General features: G+C 39.8%; 1 protein-coding gene across 3 annotated transcripts in view; it reads right to left on the reverse strand.

The window, feature by feature from the left end:
* Positions 1 to 1,792: 1,792 nt before the first annotated feature.
* Arhgap29 (Rho GTPase activating protein 29) overlaps positions 1,793 to 19,897 on the reverse strand; it is a 63,670-nt gene continuing 45,565 nt past the window's right edge. For 2 of the 3 annotated variants that reach the window (XM_051185571.1, XM_051185570.1), the window contains exons 13-23: positions 16,396 to 16,556; positions 15,564 to 15,703; positions 15,213 to 15,317; positions 14,043 to 14,141; positions 12,892 to 13,031; positions 12,082 to 12,270; positions 11,714 to 11,851; positions 9,384 to 9,616; positions 7,844 to 8,174; positions 7,278 to 7,389; positions 1,793 to 3,867 (exon numbers count right to left, since the gene is read on the reverse strand). In XM_051185571.1, the coding sequence (XP_051041528.1) occupies positions 2,963 to 3,867; positions 7,278 to 7,389; positions 7,844 to 8,174; positions 9,384 to 9,616; positions 11,714 to 11,851; positions 12,082 to 12,270; positions 12,892 to 13,031; positions 14,043 to 14,141; positions 15,213 to 15,317; positions 15,564 to 15,703; positions 16,396 to 16,556 (2,553 nt within the window). In that variant the 3' untranslated portion in view covers positions 1,793 to 2,962. The remainder of the gene's footprint in view (positions 3,868 to 7,277; positions 7,390 to 7,843; positions 8,175 to 9,383; positions 9,617 to 11,713; positions 11,852 to 12,081; positions 12,271 to 12,891; positions 13,032 to 14,042; positions 14,142 to 15,212; positions 15,318 to 15,563; positions 15,704 to 16,395; positions 16,557 to 19,897) is intronic. The other variant, XM_051185572.1, reaches the window with a different exon arrangement.

Below are 19,897 nucleotides of genomic sequence, written 5' to 3' on the forward strand. Positions count from 1 at the left end.
TAATACAATTGAAAAGTGGGGTATAGAACTAAACAAAGAATTCTCAATAGAGGAATCTAAAGTGGCTGGAAGACACTTAAGAAAGTGCTCAACATCCTTAGCCATCAGGCAAATGTAAATCAAAATAACTCTGAGATATCATCTTATTCCTGTCAGAATGGCTAAAATTAGAAATACCAATGACAACTTATATTGGAGAGGATGTGGAGAAAGGGAACACTCCTCCACTGCTGGTGGGAGTGCAAACTTGTACAGCCACTTTGGAAATCAGTATGGTGATTCCTCACAAAAATTGAGAATCAGTCTACCACAAGGTCCAGCAATTTCACTCTTAGGCATATATCCAAAAGATGCATATTCATGCAACAAGAACATCTGTTCAACTATGTTCATAGCAGCATTATCTGTAATAGCCAGAGCCTGGAAGCAACCTAAATGGCCCTCAACTGAAGAATGAATAAAGAAAATGTGGTAATTTACACAATGGAGTACTACTCAGCAGACAAAAAACAAACAAAAAAAACAAAACAAAACAAAACAAAAAAACCAAAAACAATGGAATTGTGAAATTTACAGGCTAAAGGATGGAAGTAGAAGAAACCATCCTAAGTGAGGTAACCCAGTCACAAAAAGACAAACGTGGGATGTACTCACTCATGTATGGATTTTAGACATAAAGGATTACCAGCCTACCAGCCTACAATCCACACTGCCAGAAAAGCTAGGAAACAAGGAGGACCCTAAGAGAGACATTCATGGTCCTCTCCTGAGGAGGGGAAAGGGACAAGATCTCCTGAGAAAATTGGGAGCATGGGGGGGGGGGAAGGGAAGACTGAGTTAGGAGAAAGAGAAGGGGAAAAGAGAATATGAGGGATCAGGAAGACTGAGTCAGGGATAGAGGAGAGCAAGAAAAGAGATACAATAATAAAGGGAGCTATTATAGGTCTAAAGAGAAATCTGGCACTAGGGAAATGTCCAGAGATCTAGAAAGATGACCTCAACTAATAATCTAAGCAATAGTGGAGAGGGTACCTTAAATGCCCTTTCCCTATAATGAGATTGATGACTACGTTATATGCCATCATAGAGTAGCTGATGGAAGCAGAAGCAGACACCCACAGCTAAACACTGAGCCATACTCCTGGAATCCAGTTGCAGAGAGGGAGGAGCGATGAGCAAAGGAGTCAAGACCAGGCTGGAAAAACCCATAGAAACTGCTGATCTGAAGCTCATGGACTCCAGTCTGACAGCTGGGAAACCAGCATAGGACTGACCCAAACCCTCTGAATGTGGTGTCAGTTAGGAGGACTGGGCAGTCTATGGGCCTCTAGTAGTGGATCAATACTTTGGGAGCCCATTCCACATAGAGGGATACTCTCTCAGCCTTGACACATGGGTGAGGGCCTGGGCCCTGCTCCAAATGATATGACAGACTTTGAAGACTCCCCATGGAAAGCCTCACCCTTCCTGGGAAGCGGAAAGGGATGAGATGGGGGTTTGGGGGGGGGACAGGGGAGAAGTTGAGGGGAGAAGGAACTGGGATTGACATGTAAAACAAGCTTGTTTCAAATTTAAATAAAAAATATTATCGTAAAAAAACCCAAAAAAACAAAAAACCCAAAGTTTCATCATGAAAAAGCCCGTTACTCATCTCTCCCTAGTTCTGCATGGCACAGATGCCAACACAACGTGTCACAAAACACTCCATGTTGTAGTTAAGAGATTCATGACCCCAAATGCTGACCCTAAGTCAATAGTAATGTAGTGTCAGACAAGACATGAGAACCTGAAATAATTTAACAAGTGAATATGTACATATATTTATCAAATATAACAAGGTCATACAAAAGCATAATATAATTAATACATACAAAGACTACTGTACTTTGTCCCTTTTACATCCTATTTTAGACAAATCAATGGCACAGATGGTAACAGGAATGCACAAGGTGTTTTTGTTTTGTTTTAAAGAAACAGATGTGATCACCTACAACTTTTCTAAAATTTCTAAACTCACTCATTTGAATGAACTATACATTTCCAATGGTTGAAAGTCAGGTAGAAAAAGTATATAAAATAATTCGTAAGTTAAAACATTTCTTATAAAAGGAGCAGTTTAAACAAAACCCGGGCAATAAAAAGGAAATGTACTGAATTTAAAAACTTCTGAAAATAGCATCTTTTCTGGACCACTATATAAAATATTTATAAGTTCAGAACTGTTGAAAAACAAAAGTTTACAGAGACAAAACTAAGAGATAAAACAAAACAAAACCCTCAAAGCCCTACCAAATGTACTAAAGACATCTACAGCCAAATAAAAGGTAACAGAACTAAACAGTTCAGGTTTAAGTGCATTTTTTGGGGTACAACTAAACCACATGTAAAAATTAGCAATTAAAATATAATTAAATACAGACTGGCAACCACCTTGGCCATTATGTAAATATTAAGAGGTGAATTTCCAATTGAAAAAATAAAAGCTTACATACAACTATAAGCACAATGGTTAAAGATGCCCTGTGACACTGTGTGGGAATCACAGCACACAGCATCGCCCAGGAACTAGTGTTCAGAAATACTTTATAAATATGCACTTGATCTCACTCCGCAATGATTTTCCCCAACTGAACCTCCTGCTTTTTAAAAACTATCATATATTAAGGATGAATTTCAATGGATAATTTTGTGGGAAAAATCACTTCTAAAAAACACAAATCCACACATTTTCTTTACAACTTTAAAGATCATTCCAGTGAGGCATAAATGCAGCCTTGTCAGAACAGTCTCCCATCTTACATGATCAACAAACAACACAGACAAATAGCTTTGGCAATCCCGTACAAAAGGGCCCTGTCCAAACATTGCTCTCACAAAACAAAAACCAAACCAAAAAAAAAAAAAAAAAAAAAAAAAACAAAAAACCCAAAAAAGAAAGTCTGAATTTTGACTTTTGACAACCCTACACAAACTGTGGGATTTCATCTTCAAGGTCTTCAAACTGCTGCATTCGTTTTAGTCGTGGTCTCTGGCAGGCCGGAGTCCCCTCAGGCAGGCCAGGCTCCTCACAGTTCTCTTTGGGTTGAGCACTTGACTGCACAGAACAAGCCGACGTGACCCTAGAGTCTGGGTCTGGTTTTGCCACAGGAATCTGGGGAACGCGCACCAGGACAGGAGATGCAGCTGCTGAGGGCACAGTTGCCGAGGGTACTGCTGTTTTCTCCTCAGTCCCCCTGACACTCAAGGTGGGGTTAGGTGGTTTGTAAAACGTTGTCCAGTGCTGAGGCTGCAGTGTTCTGGGTGCTCTGAGAGCAGCGACAGGACAGCAATCAGAGGACCTCCGTTCTGATGTGTCTCTTGCCGACCTGGCTGGATCTGTATAAGGGTTACTAAACTGGGCGGCACTACCGGAATGGTCCTCATTATTGACAACGTTTACTGTCAATCCCTTCTCAGGGTGTGCACTGGGCACAATCATCGTAGTCTTGGCAGTAAAACTGTTCTGTTCATACTGTTTATCCCAGGATTTCTGTAGATTTTGCGGGTCAAAGCCATTAACTTTAGAACAAGTAGTATTTGAGTTGTCTTTTCTGTGAAGTCCTTCAAAGGGAGGATTCTTGCCAAACTTGTCTGACTCTCCATTTCCTATATTCCTGCTGCTCCTCTCAGTAGGAGAACTTGCTAGCAGCAGCAGCCGGTCTACAGGCAAACTTACAGGTCTCATCTTGGTCCTTGGACTATGTCTCTGCACGCTGTTTGCTGACCTATCAGATTTCAGAAGCAGCAGCTTCGGGCTTTTACAGACATCTTCCATCTTTTGGGATGCTGATTCAAGCTCTTGGTCAAAATGCAAATGTACTTTGTTGCCTGAAAAAGAAAGTGGCACATGATTAGCACCAGAATCTGAGTATGACAGACAACAGATAGTTAACAAAATGTCCCCAGCATGGTGTTCTGTTTTCTGTATGAATTTAAAAGTTCATTTAAAGCTTTATGTAAAAATCAACCACAAAGCATTTACAAATCAGTTAAAAACAGAACAAAACACAAAAACTACTTGTCTAGTAATTTGTTTTAATGTGCTCCCCCATCAACAAGTATTTTCTAGGTCAAAAGATTCCACAGGCAGACATTGGTGAGTTAACTCAGAAAAATTACATCACCTTAGGCCAACCAAATGCAGTGTACTCTGAATCTCAAGATCTCAAGACACCTCACTTGGTCTGTTTTAGCTACATTCATTCCACAATGAGGGGGTGTTCACCAAGCCACAGCTCTCAGAGCTAATAAACCCTATCACCTTCTAGGTCAAACTAAGACAAAGTAAAACACTCATTCGCAGGTGGTGTCAAGGCCACACTTTGAGTCCTCACCTCCCCAAATTCTGTCTTTTCCAATTCCTGCAAAGGTCCTGAACTAGCTGCTTTTGGCCCTCAACTCCCTGATGTTAAGACACAGCAATTGTTTTGGTACCCTGACACTGTTCTGATTCTGAATAGCAGCTGGCCACGGGCCTGTGTATGGCTTGAGTCTTCCATTCTGTTACCTGACACTGTTTCACATTTCTAGACATGCTGGACATGGTATACAGGTGACCAACAGCATCACTTGCCAGTCATCTTCTCATCTGACCTCTATTCACCTTGGACTGGTAACCTTTTATTTACTAAACATGATGTGTCTGTGAGCACATATACATGTACTCTTAGAGGTTAGGTGTTGGATCCCTCTGGAGCTTGAGCTGAAATTCCAGGCAGCTGTGAGCATTGGGAACCGAATGCAGGCCAACTCAGCAAGCGCTCCCCCTCTCCCCCATGAGCCATCTCTCCAGTCCCCAGATGATCTTTCTTCCCTGGGCTCCAAAACAATGCTCCTGAAATCTACTTCCCTGGTCCTTCCCCATGGTCACTGAATATTCTCAGGGACCTGACTCACTGCAGTTGGCCTGCCAGAACCAAAGCGCATGCATTCCTTCAGTTCTGCAAGGAGAGCCACTAGCATAGTAGAAAATAGCATGGGCTCTAAGTCAGCTGCCTGGTCAGTTCTTGATCCTGTTCTTCACTGGAAATGTCCCTGCCTGTCACACAAGAATATATGTATCTAAGTTGTCATGTGTTCTAAATGGTCCAACAAGAAAAGTACCTGGAATTATCTTGTATATAATAAATACTAAAAAAAAAAAAAATCTTCAAATTATTTATGTATATTACTATTCCTAATTGGGAATCTAATTTCATGGGGTAGTGAAAAACAAAAAATTAGGTTAGATTTATAAATCAGAGCTAGATTCAAATCCTATCTGAATAATTCATTTCAGCATATGACTTTTGATATCATTTTTTTTTCTCTCAGACTGCAAGACCAATGCTATCCACTTTCCAGTACAGAATTGCTACGAAGATCAAATCTGAGTAATGGGATGTGATATTAATCTTAACTGTCAACTTACTGGGTTGAACAGCAGACCTGTAGGGGTTACTACAATAGTGTTTCTAGAGGTTATTAGAGTCATGATGGATCTAAGCCAATAAATAGATTAATTTATTAAAAAAAAATCATTGTGTGTATGTGCATGGCATGCCTAAGGCGATTAGAGGACAACTCTGTGGAGTTGCTTCTCTTGACACCAGGCCAAGTGCCTTTATCTGATGGAGCAACTTGCTGGTCTTGTATTAATTTTTTTGATAGATTCATATTATAATGGCATTGTTGGTAAGTTGATACAGCAGGCAGGGTCTGGCTGGAGGATGTAGGTCATAAGTGACATGTCCTTGGGGACTGTATATTACCCTCACCCTCCCTGTGTCCCTCCCTCAAGGGAGTTGTTCTTTCAGGTGTTATGGGCACAACCCACGTACAGCATCAACAGAAAAGTTGTAGGTCCCCTCCCTTCCTCAGGCTGTGCTCCTTCATGTTGATCACACAGCAAATCTGACCTTTCTGCCAAACTGGATTACAGAGTTATAGCAAAAATGCAAGCCTTTTTTTTTTTTTTATCAATGACAGCTTCCATTCAAGCAGATCAGAGGAAAGCTGCTGACGGAGATACCAGCTCAAAGAAATGAACAATGTACGCCTGTGTGTGCAGAGTGCAAGGGAGTCCACAAGAAAAGCAGATGGAAATGTTTGGAGTTTAAACTTTTCCACTTCTAGAACTCTTCAAAAATGAAAAAAGAAGCCTGGTAGTGGTGGTGTACGACCACCAAGCATTCATGAAGCAGAGGCCTCATAGAAACTCTTTGTGAGTTCAAGGCCAGCCTGGTCTACAGGATGATTCCAGGACAGCCAGAGCTTCACAGAGAAACCCTGTCTCAAAGAAACAAAAACAAAAAAAGTTTTTTCAGATTTATTTGATTTTATGTGTAAGAGTGTTTGCTGCATGTTCTTATGTGCACTATATGAATGCCTGGGGCCAGTGAAGTCCAGAAGAGGGTATCAGATCCTCTGAAACTGTTACAGATGGTTTTAAGCTACCATGTAGGTGCTGGGAATCAAACCTGGGTCCTCTGCAAGAGCAACTCTACCAAGTGCTCTAAATCATCAAGATATCTTTCTAATCCCACCTTTAGGGCTCAGGCAGCCTATTAGCAGTTAAATTTAGCAATACTTTCACTCACATTACAAAACATATTATCCATTAGTACACCATCTTGACTTTGAGTAAGAAGCAAAACCAAAGCAAAACAAAACTTGCAGAGGCACAGAACCCACTTAGGCAGCTTTTATAACTGTAAGGTAGAGGGCTGGGGAGAAGGTTCAGTTGTTAAAGCACTAGTCCCACAGTGAGGACCAGTGTACACTTTCCTAGAACCCATGTTAAGGTTGGGGATGGTTGGCAGCTTGCCTATGATTCCAGCCTCAGAGGGGCGAGATCAGCGGAGCAAGTTGGCAACCGGGACTAGCCCTATTAGCAAGCACTGGTTTGATTAGGAGACACTGCCTTAATAAGGAAGGTAGGAGAGTGATCAAAGAAGATTGCTGACACCAACCCTGGGCATCCATACACATGTGCCCACATACAGATGCATACACATGCACATCACACACACAAATGGAAAAAATAATATAAAGATGCAAGGTTCACTCAAAGGTAACTTTCTTAGTGACTGACATAGATTTGTTAAGTAATAAAATATGGAGGTTTGGAATTCCCTTAACTTCACTTTCCTTGGCTTGCGTTGGTTTCTGCAGCACTGGGAACTGAACCTGACTTTTAACAATGGTTTATTTGTAAAGTTTTAATTTCATACCCAGCTTTTTTTCACATGGCTACTCACCAACAAGAGAAGCATCACATTTCCCCAATGCATTTTGTTTGCGTTCTGATTCTTCAAATGACGTAGCTAATTCAAAAGCTTTGCTCTCATAATCTGTAGTATGAGAATCCTGCTAATGGAAGCAAAGCACATTTCAAATGAAACAGTTCGAAGACCATTAATTTACTGACCTAAAACACCATTCAGTTCTAATGCAATTCTCTAACAGTCAAAACTTTGGCTTAACAGGAAAAGGTGCTGCTCACCCAAGCCTGACAACCTGAGTGTGATCCTGGAGCCCATGTAAGAGACTGGATGTGGTAGCACATGTCTGTGTTCCTAGTGGTCTACATGCAGTGAGGCCAGAGGCTGAGACCCAGGAACTAACTGCTCAAAGCTTGCAATTCAGCTATCTTGTATCATAGAGCACAGGGGAAAGCAGGCAGACCCTGCCTCAACACTGGTGGGCGGTGAAAATCAACTCCCCAAAGCTGTCCTCTGACTTTAGCCAGTGCCATGGTATGTACAAGCCCATCTCATTTGTGTGCAACCTTGTACACACACATACAATTTTTTAAACAACTTACATCCTTTGAAGAGAAAAACAGTGGTTTCATAGAGCGATCCAAGTCTCTTTCATCTGGTGACAACAGAGGTCTTGGAAGATCCCCTTGATCAAGCTGAGGGGAAACAGCAGCTGTACTGGCTAGAACAACATCTTGAGGCTGGAGGGACCCATCGAAGATCTTCTGTGAGTAAGTGATGAGGAACTCTACGAGTCGTGCCTGGTTAGAATATTCAGCAAGAGAAGAGATGGTGACAGGAGCAGTTGTGGGCCTTGGCCTAATGAGACTCGGTCCAAATATGACCCCCAAGTTCTTAGAGTTCATCTTGTTTTCTTCTGCATGGTCTACCACCCTGCAAAGCAACAACACACACATCTTTATGAGACTTGCCTACTGAAGGTGTTCCATGTAGTTTACTACGGGTTAGCATGAGTAGATGGAAACCCTGTTTCCATCCTGTTTCTCCAGCCAGAGCCTGGCACACAGGAGGCATCTGAGGGACCATGTTGATTGTTTGAGCATAGGCAGGCTACAAAAACCTATAAAAGGGTCAAGGGTCAAGTTGAGAGAGAGGTCTAAGAAAAATACATATTTACTTGATTAAAATATTGACCACATGCCAAATTTGGTTTAATACTGTTTTTGTAGTAGGATAAAAATCAAGTAGAAAGAAAAAAGGCACCCTTAAAGATTTTTTTTCTGTACATGCTTCCAGGTCTTTATAATGGAAACAGAATAATACTGTCAATTCCCTGTAAGCAAGGCTATTTCTCAAGCCTAGATGACTCCCTGAGAGGCCTCCGCATTACATGTCACTCACATTCCCAGTCTCCTTCCAGCTCTTGTCACCTTTGTTTCTATGACTATTCACAGAGACTAGAACTTGAGTAAAGACCTCCACTCCAGCCCATTCTTATTTTTGCCAAAAGGATCTAACAGGCAAATCTGAACATGTAAAATTAAAATTCCCAGTTCAAAAATCTTTAGTGAGTACAGAAGCAAGATGGCAAACTCAACTGGTAGGTATTCAAGATCTTATCAGTTTACACTGTGCACTCATTCTGTAGTGTAGCCTGAGCACATTACTTTATTTCCTAAATGTAAACTGTTCCCACCTATCTGTGTCTGTTATCCTCTGCCTGGAATGCTCTTCTGAGCATTCTTGGACAACTAAGTCACTACTGAGTTCTTTAAGCCTTACTTGAGGGCTGATGCCTCTGACTTTTCCCATCTTCCTTTGCATGCTGAACACACCACCTTGTGAACAAATGATGCTGTACTGTACATGTGTATGCAAGCCTGTGAGCCCACAGATGACAGAAACCCTGTTCCCATCCTGTTTCTCCACCTAGAGCCAGGCACACAGCAGACATCTGAGGATGATGCTTGCTGCCTGAACACACACTCATTTCCTTTCCTTTAATGTGTTAGAAAAATGAAATTCATTTAAAAATACACAAATGTACTTAACACTATCATAGTATTAAAATGGTAAAAGCGGCTATATTTAATCAACAAACAGCTACCCACTAAAGGAACTCTACTCATATAAAACCCTTACCGCTTCAGATGTACTATGAGGTAATGAAGACTGTTAAAATTTGACGCTGGCAACTGTCTCAGTAGGTCTTTGCTCCTCAGCAGGATTCGGTTGATTTCTATGCACACATGTGGGTGTTTTCTGTCTTCAGGGCTATCCTTTTTTGCTTCTTGCTCTTCATTTACATGTTGTATCTCTTTTGCAAGGTCTATAAATTCCTTGTATAATCTGAATAAGATAAATGGTTCTGGAAGCTAAAGAAATAAAATTACATTATGAATACTGTTATCTTCTTTCTCCTGCTACAATGTTAACTATTATTCACAGCTAATCAATGATTCACCATGTTTTTTAGGTCAAGAAGTTTTAAAGAAGGCCTTTAACTGTGTATGTCTGGGGCTAGAGAGATGGGCTCAGTGAGAACTGGCTGCTTTTCTAGAGGACCTAGATTCCACTCCCAGCTCCCACACAGTTGTTCACAACTCTCTGTAACTCCAGTTTCAGAGGATCTGATAGGCTTCTGGCCTCCTTGGGCATCAGGCATGCATGCATGTGGTACAGACATACATGCAGGAAAAACATCCATACACATTTTAAAAAGTTTAAATGTATATGCTTACTACAGACATGACCTATTAAGTTAGTCTGAAATCACTGTCATAAATCAAATAATTAAGACATTAACTGACCAAAAATAAAACCCTAAACCTAAAAGTTCCACAAGGGATTATAAAATGCTAATCTATGTATATATTTATATTCATTACTACCCTAATGTTAGCACTGATTTATTAAAACAAATCCACTATAATACACAAGGTCATATGAATCAGAAGGAACAGACGTCTAGAAGTTTGTAGAGAATAGAGAAAGAAGTTTACAGCAGAGGGAAGAGATGATGCTGAGGGAGTCTTCTAGAAAGTACTGAGATAGTAAAAGCAGGAGACTGAGCAGAAACAGGGGAGGATACTCCAGAGCCAGTACAGGTTGCCAAGCCCCCAAAGCAAAAGTACAGACAGTTACTATCTACGCTGTCCCAGTCTCATCAAAACAGAATAAAAACATTTACAGAGAGTAAGGTCCATCTTGTTTAAGGACAGAAATGAGCAAAACACGGGGTGGGTGGGGAGGATGGGGACGGGGACAGAAACAAAAATACAGGGTATTTTCTTCACAAAAAGAAATCCCAAGATAGCAGCTGCATAAATGGACAAAAGGACCCAGAATGGAACAATACAACCCCAGAGCTGACATATAGAGCACTACCAGCACTACTCTCTTTGCTGCTACAATCTCTTCGGTTTCACCCAAGAACAGAGTGACAAAGGGGCTTGGCTCAAGGAGTTCTTGTACCTGGTTCACAACACTATGCCAAATCCCTGTAACTTCTCCCTAAGCTTCTGCCTGAGGACACTTACTTTACCCCATAGATATGTTTTCTTTGTAGGCAGCTCCCACAAATTGCACATTCAATACTGAGTGCAGAAAAAGACAATACAGGATGGCCATTTCCTGACCATATTCCTGTCAGCTTTCTAGTACCCAGCTTACAGGATAGCTCTGCTTCTTGCCCCAAATGCATACTTTACCGCTTTTACCACTGACCATCTAAAATAGATATTTTGAAGTATCAGGGAAGAGAAAACTAAACCATGATCCAAACACTGCTCTGCTTGCTGAATACTCATGGAACAGTTCAACACTGGCCTTTCCTTACAAAGCTGAACTATGCTTTCAAAGTCACATTTCTAAAACTTAATACAAACACTTCATGTTATTTACTTCTTTATGTCCAGGAAAATGTTTATTCCTTAAATGGTTAGGAAAGAGCTTCCATGGAGTCAGGCTATAATTGGAAAAGACACATAGAAGTCTTCTGTAAGGTGGAATAATATTCTATGGTTGTATACTGAGATGAGAAATCAGTTTTTATTATTATTATTATTATTAATTATATGTCTGACTTATTTGTGCTATGACCTATAAATTATTATTTAGAAGACCTCAGTTTGGCCTATGTTAATGAAAATACAAGTGTATGGTGGTTGGAGATAAGGTTCAGTGGTTCCAGAGGGCCTGGGTTCAAGTCCCAGCACTCATATGGCAGCTCACAACTGTCTGTAACTCCAGTTCCAGACGACCCAACACCCTCACAAAGGCATACATGCAGGCAGGCAAAACACTAATGCTCATAAAAAAAAAAAAAGAATATATATATATATATATATATATATATATATATGTGTGTGTGTGTGTGTGTGTGTGTGTGTGTGTGTGTTATGAACTGAAAAACAAAACACAAATCACATTTTTTACTGTTTCAATAAGATGATAGGCTATAATAACTTTACCTGTCGTAGGTATAATTTCAAGACATCACAGATGTCATGTGAACTGAATTCTGAAATGTCTACTAAGTGCATTCCATTTTCCAAAGCTTGGCACAGTTTTTCAGTTTTTATTTTGTTTCCACAAACACGGTAAATTCCCTTGAATAGAGAAACAAATTCTGCTTTAGTTCAAATGGCCACTGCAGACATCTAAACTTACTTGATGTGTCTACTTCACTTTTTTTGGTACTGCAGAAGAATCTTAGCCAGGGCCAAATAAAGTTTTCAAAATAAGGTGGAATAAAATCAGCCATTACAAATTGATAGCATAGTTTTCTTTTCATTAGAACAAAAGACATAGACTCTAAAAAATTTTTTTTAATGGGTACCTGAAGACACAAGGCTCTATTTTCAATCTCCGAGGCACATATTTTTAGTACAAAAGGGATGCCATCTGGTTCTTTTTTTGCCACTTGTATAAATTCTGCTCCAAATATGTGCATTTTCCCCTGAAGTTTTTGATGACCACAAATAATGACTAAATTCTCCAAACACTTTCGATGACAAACAAGAAGACACTATAAGAAAGTGACAGTTTAAAACCCATTAGTTCTCTTAAAACTTTTCACAATGAGCAAACTATAGATAGATTGGTTACATATTAGAAACATGTTTAAATGCATTACTTGTAATATCTGAAACAGACCTAACAACAGAACAAAATACAAAACAGTAAACGATATACTACAACACAACTTACTAAAAACTTCATTTGTAGGGGTGGAAGAGATGGCTTAGTAGTTAAAAGCACTGGCTGCTCTTCCAGAGGGCTAACATTCAACCCATAGCATCCACAGATGGCTCACAACCACCTGTAACTCTAGTCCCAGGGTATCCAATGCTCTTCTCTGGCCTCCAAAGGCACTGCACACATTTAGTGCACAGAAATACATGTAGGAAAACCATCAATACACATAAAATAAAAAATGAAGTAAAAATATGTACTTGCAAAAGACCCTAATAAATAAAATCCCAACAAAAATGAAATGTATAGTGAAAAAACCCAACACTATTTAATGACACATATGTATGAAGATGCTGCAAAGAAACCTTTCATTTTATATTCTATAGTGGTAAAAACAGGGAAATCAATCAAGTAAACAAGTGAGAGGGCCAATGCAATTCCAAACAGATCTCACCTCTTCACATTCAACGCCTGGGAACATTACAATGCCGTCACAATCCCTACATTTTGTGGGGGATCTCAACTTGCGAAACTTGTGAGTGAGAGCTGCCTTTGACATCAACGTCTTCTTAAATGCTCCAAGGGAATTGGGTCCTTGTAAAAGAAATAGTACATGAGAATGGAAAGATGACAACGATTTTATTTGTTCTGAGTAATCCTTAGACTTTTCAATCATCTACATGTTACAAAAAGCTGTCTGTGGTTTGTAACATCAAAAACATACAACTCACAGATAAAACCACACACTTCTATCTCATGGTTTAGCTGTACACTCACCACCAAGCCAGTGAGCTAATCTGGGACACCGAGACAATGTTCTCAGGGTGAGCACACACCTTTTATTAAGGTGTCCTGTACAGAGCAGGCAAGTGTGTTTATGGGTGGCATTATATTCCTAAGAAAACTCAGTAACTACTTTAAAAGAGCTAGTTACATAAAGCTAGCATGCCAGCAATATGTGCATTGTAGAACTAGTCGTATAAAACCACAGATTAATACTAGCTATATTTTTAAATCATAGTGGAAGTCAGATATCCTAATAATCTGGGAAATCTGCTAAAAGAGACAAACACGAATGTCCAAAGATACAAAAACTAATTTATATGAGCTTAATTCAAGTCATTAAGTAACTGACTTTTGTATCATTAACACCCACAACTTTCCTTGTCCTGGAGAAGTACATTTGGCTTCCTGCCATTTCGTCATTATTGGAATTGTTTTTGCAGTACTCAGGAGACAAGCCAGGGCTTCATGAACAGTAAGGGTTTTACCACTGAATTTTTTTTGCCCACAGCCCCTGCACTATTAAGAATGAGCTTTTCTAGAATTTTTCATGCATTTGCCACCCTCTTAACAGAAAGTCGCTGAACTGACTGACTCATGAAAGAACACCATAAACAACCTGCTATTACACATTCCTAGTATGTTTTAGATCTAGGAGGTTTACTCCTTATTCTTGTGAACATTACTTCAATCATCTAACCAATTCATTATAATTCATACTTATATATAAACATGTGGTTATAACAAAGTAATGATTGAGTATTATGCATTGCCACTATTACAACTGGTTTAGTGGGTCCTTAATAGAGATAAATGTAATACCAGCTTCTGAAGGGGATGGTGGCTCTCGTTCATCTAGATCATCAGCAGAAGACATGGTTCCACTGGATGGAGTTCGTGGAAGTTTCCGATGAAAGTCTCCTAAAAGGAAATTGTGGGTACCATCACCTGACTATTCGCTGGAGAACAGCAGAAATAAGTAGTGGTAATATTCTTGGAATTACATAATTTGTATTATTTTTTGATTGAAAATTTTCTTCTATTCTCAAAATCTAGTTAACAGGGGATTTGGATACTCAAATTCATGAGAACAAAAAAGAATGTAATTAAATCTGACTAAAAAAAAAGGCCAGGCAGTGGAGGTACACACCTTTACTCCCAGCACTCGGGAGGCAGAGGCAGAGGCAGGTGGATTTCTGAGTTCAAGGCTAACCTGGACTCTAAAGTGAGTTCCAGGATAGTCTGTTTGTTACACAAAGAAATTCTGTCTTAAAACACCAAAAGTTCTGACAATAAGAACTTGAGATTATAGGCTTTAAAGACTGCATCTGCCACTCATAATTTATTGTACTCTTGATACTAAGTTATTGTATAGTATGAACACAGAGATAGCTTTTCATATCAACATGGGTGAAGAAGTCAGCCAGGTTTTGTGGTGGTGCAGGCTGTAACCCCAGCTACTTGGGAGACTGTAGAAGAAAGAGCGCAGGACTCAAAGCTTGCCTGGGCTATGTCTTAAGTTCAAGGCCCACCTGGATAACTTAGTGAGCTTGCCTCAAAATAAAAAAAAAAAAAAAAAAAAAAAAAAAAACAGGCTTAGTGTACAGCTCATGCAAGAGGCCTTAAGTCCAACCCCCAATATCAAATCAAGAGTGAGGAAATGATTTTATTTTTATAGCATCCAGAAGAGGGTACAATCCATGAAATGGTTTCCATAAATAATTAAAATAGCTACACAATAATTTATCCTGGTGGGATAGGAGGTGAGACAGACACACACACATACAAAATTTATGTATATAAATGGGACTTCTCATGTACTAGTAATGTTCGCCTTCATGTAAAGGTTTTCTTTAAAATTACACATATGTATGTATATTCTCTTATGTCAGAGATAGATCATCCAAAAGTATGCTAGTTAAAAATACCCCAAATGGACTGTTTCAATCTTTCATTGAATTTTTAGTTAGACTTAAATACATATTTATGTACCTGGACTTATAGATTCTGAATCCAGAGATCTCGATTCACTGCTTCCTCCAGTACTCTCAGAGTCACTAAACATCCCGAACTTCCACGACCTCACGAAAGAAGGACCTTAAAAAAAAAAAAAAGAGAGAGAGAATAGTTAAAAGTTTTGCATCCAGTCAGATTTCATAGGATGAAATACCGATATTATATAGAAAGAAAAGATTCAAACTCTTCCACAGTGGGTAAGTATGGACTTCTGAGATAGCACAGTGGTTAGAACTGTAAAGGATCTAACAGTGGACTAAGTCACTTAGAAACCGCATTTGAGTGCCTGCTGCTCATAGGCAAAGCTTGCTTCAGTATGACACACACCTGTCATGTCTGCACTGTTGGAGCACCGGTCCTCTTCAAGTTTACTGCAACTGTCAGGAAGGCGGGCGACATCCTCTAAGGAGTCAGCAGGCCCATATCCAGGTGTCTGAGGACTACTGGTTATTTTTTTATTTACATTCCTGTGGGGTAAAAACAAATAAAGCTCAGCACAATAGAGTATTAAAAAACTTGTTAATTTAATAAATGTAGAGTAAGTACTTACTAAATATTAATAACTTTATTATACAGTTCATTTTCTTTTTTTTCTTCCCAAGACAGGGTTTCTCTGTGTAGCCCTAGCTGTCCTGAAACTCACCCCAGGCTGGCCTCGAACTCACAGAGATCCACCTGCCTCTGTCTCCCAAGTGCTGGGATTAAAGGCATGTGCCACCACTGCCAGGGTTTTAGTTCATCTTCCTTTACAGATGTGAATAAAGCTTTTAAATAATGTATACTTATAACAGATGAAATATGAAAGAGGTATAACAACAGAATAGTCAATGTTTATATCATGATAAACTTTTCTAATCTAACATTAGTGGAAAATATAGGTTTAGTTTTTGGTATACTCAAAATATGTAGGTCACCATTTGCTATCCCCTCAAAATTTTTAAGACTCAAAGTGAAGTCTGTCTGTGGGAAAGTGGAAGGCTTCAAGTATATTGCATCTATTCCTTAAATGTACTAAGAAACCACAAAATAATACAAAAATATTGAAAAAAATTAACATTAATATTAAAGTGTAAGAAAAGACACTTCCTTATACACATCGATAGGAACTCAGCAAACATTTTCTCTCTTGAAATCTTTTCACCTATACATAAAGTCTTACCCATCAACCTTTTCTTCTAATTCACTCGAACTTGTAGCCTTCACAAACTCACTATATTCTTGACCTGGATCATAGAGTTTGGCACTGTCACAGAGAGACTGTAAGCTGTTGGCAAGGGATGCAGCCTGTAGTTGCTGCATATGGAAGAGGTTAACTGTTACCTACAGTCAAAGATAAAGACAAGACAGACAAAACTCATGAGATACAAAATGCTATGTAAATGCACATTTATGTAAACCAGTACAGCAATAAAAAGGTCATACATGTGACACACACAACACTGAATATTGCCACCAGCATAGTGATGGCATGCACAGCTTTAATCTAATAGCCATGAGTGATCAGTTCCAGCAAAATGGGTTTAAAATCCATATCCTTGCTGGCTAATAGCTTTAGGACATAATGCATCTGAGGATCCCTAGCTCTACACTTTGATGGTTGAATCGCAATTGTCCAAACTCCAAAATGAAAATGGACAGGGATCTTCCAATCATAAGCAGCATTATTTAAACTATTTCCCCTTTTTTAAAAGTCCTTTTTCTTTGAGATGCAGTCTTGTTATGTTGTCCATGCTGGCCTGTAATGTGAGATATTTCTGTCTCAGTCTCCTGATTATCTGGGTGGGATACATGAGCCTAGTAAGTTTCAACAACTGTCATTGCTACTACTTACAGTAATGACTACAATAGTGGTTATAAAACTCACATAAAAAGCCAGAGTTTATAAAATATGTAATTTTATATTAACTAATTTCAAACACACACTATACATCAGCATATTATGGCAAATAGATGGGCTACTCATTCTCATTCACCTATTTATATATGATCCTAAAGGTGGGTCTTAAAATATTTCGTAGTACTAAAATGCTGAAAACACTGCAGTAAGAATGTCAACTTATGCCAGAGAGATGGCTCAGCTGGTAAAGACACTTGCCCACAGAAGCCTGGTGACCTGAGTCCCAAGTCCTGGAACCCATGGAAAAGTGCAGAACCCGATGCAGAAGCTGATCTCTGTCTTCCACTCACATGCTGTGGCATGCATGTCTCTCATCACACATACAAGCATACATACATCCCTCATAATACCAATAACAAATTAAAAAAGCAATTAATGGAATATCACCATGTATGTGTTTGTGGAAGGGTATTTTCAACATGGTAGGTTAGGGAAGGCTGTAGAGCTGACACCTGAAATATGACCATGTGAGAACGAGCCAAGATACAGCTCCAGGGAGAAGGTCAGTTCAGACAAAAGGGAGCAGAAGTGAGTGGTACACAGCCTGTGCTCCAGAAGCAGATGAAAGGCCAATGGTTAAAGCACACTTGGGGAAGCAGAGCTTCTGCTGGACACAAGGACAGGAAAGGTAGCAGTCAACTCATCCATGGAGTCTGAAGGACTGGACATAAATATAACAGGAAGTCAGCTAAAGACTAAGCAAAGCATGATCGCATTTATTCCTTACGACACCACTCTGGATTTGGTATGGTAAATATACCTAAAGAAAATCTTATGAAAAAAAAAAAAAGTCAAATTTTGATTATTGTTATTCAGCACTCAGGGTTTATCAGATGATAGGAGGAACTCATTACCACAGTCCTCTCCAAAGGGGATAACACATTTCTCCAAGGATATGTCAATGCACATAGGCAGTATTTGAAATGTGTACCCAAAAGAACTGTTCATGTCTTAACCCTTCAATTAACAAAGGAAATTCAGCCTTTAGTTGATACAGTTTAAATCAATGACTGGTGTATAAGGGCAGCTAATGGTAAGGTGAACTTGCTTGATCCAAAGGGTGACTTGTATGGGTTAGGGACAATGACCAAGCTACTTATAATCTCTCTGTCCCAGAAATCTGAAAAAGTCAAATTCAATGAAAACATCTGAGAAATCTTGTTCAAATGCAGATTATGATTCAAAAGTCTGGTTCAAAATCTAACCCTCTACATTACTTATGGGCAACCAGAACACTGGCAGCGTGATTGATCTGAAGACCATGCACTGGGAAGAAAGACTTTCTAAACTAGTAAAATGAGCTAAAAATACGTTTTTCTAACAAGACCTTCCGAGAACTAGGTTAAGTCTAGGTACAAAGATGTCTTAATACAGACAGTTATGTACTTAATCTTAGCTATTATCAGTTATGAATTGAGGTAAAGGAGTTTTGTAAATCTTTTAAGTTATTTTATAAACCTGCAAGCTAATAATCAAAATTTGGTAAACAAATGATTTACAACTTTAAGAGCTCAAAATATTGTAAAAATTCCTCACTGAGAAGGAACCTTTCCTCAACTGAATCCACTGAAAAGCCCTGTTCAGAATCTGTATTACTAGTATCACCTATCTAAAGACACAGAAATATATGGTAACTTTAGGTATATGTCTTGCTTTTCCCACTCCTATCAGCCTAGGCTGATTCCCACAAGTGCAGCATCAGATATGGATGCAGAGATCGTCAACAGAGGGCCTGTGTGGACCAGAACAGCGAAGGGGTAGGAAATGTGACTCAACAGTAGGAAAAACCCCCTGGTTTCTCTGCTCCACCTTCTCCTGCCCCATTCCCCATAGAAGCCCACTTCTTTGGGGCCACAGACCTGTAGCGGTGATGGCGGTTACAGGAACAGAACACATCTAAAACCCTGAAGTGAATCCTCCTTTAGCTTTCATTCTTCTCTTTATCCTTGCATCCCCCACCCACCTCCTCCACTTAATGCTTCCGAATTGCTGGCTCCAACTTTCTGGAGAGCTGAAGAGTAGACAGCATCACACTTCAGCTTCCTAGTCAGACCAAGGTGATAGGCACAAAGCTAGGAAGGTGAAGCTACTTTGTTCACATGGCCATGCACACTTTAAAGCAGTATTAGGACCCAGAGTCACACAAACAACACTGGAAATACCTGTTTATCCTAAACAGTCAAAATGTGTTGTGGAATGCTGTCCTCAGGGCGTGACCTGAGCTCTCACAGCTGTGATTCTCCTCCCTCCCCCTCCCCAAGGGTACACAGGCAGTTAACAGTTGCAGGGTGGGGGTGGGGCACTCACCGGGACCTTCCCCTGGAGGGCCTAGTCCTTTGTGGTAGAGCTTCTATGGGTGCCCACCCTCCTGTAAGTAACCCCACTCACACGGACTGGTTGACTAAACTAGACTCTGGTGTTCCTCTGGCAGTTACTGGTACTTCATCAGGGGTGGCAAGCATTTGCTGCTGCTGCTGCTGCTGTCTTCCCAGGACAAATTAATGTACAAAATTACTTGTCATGTGAAGTATCAGGAACATCTTACACACTTAAAAAGACAGATATCAACCTGAGGTAGCTCAGGTACCAGGACGGAGGCTCAGAAGCAGTTGTTATAACAGGCTGTAGAAGTAAGGGAAGAGCTGGAGAGATGGGGAAGTGCTTGTCTTGAGTTGAGGCCCCAGAACCCACCTTAAAAAACAAACAAGCACACAGGTTGGTGGCCTGTGCTAGCTCAGTACTGAAAAGGAAGAAGGAACAGATT

The sequence above is a fragment of the Phodopus roborovskii genome, unplaced genomic scaffold, assembly GCF_943737965.1.
Source record: "Phodopus roborovskii unplaced genomic scaffold, PHOROB, whole genome shotgun sequence".
Taxonomy (NCBI): domain Eukaryota; kingdom Metazoa; phylum Chordata; class Mammalia; order Rodentia; family Cricetidae; genus Phodopus; species Phodopus roborovskii.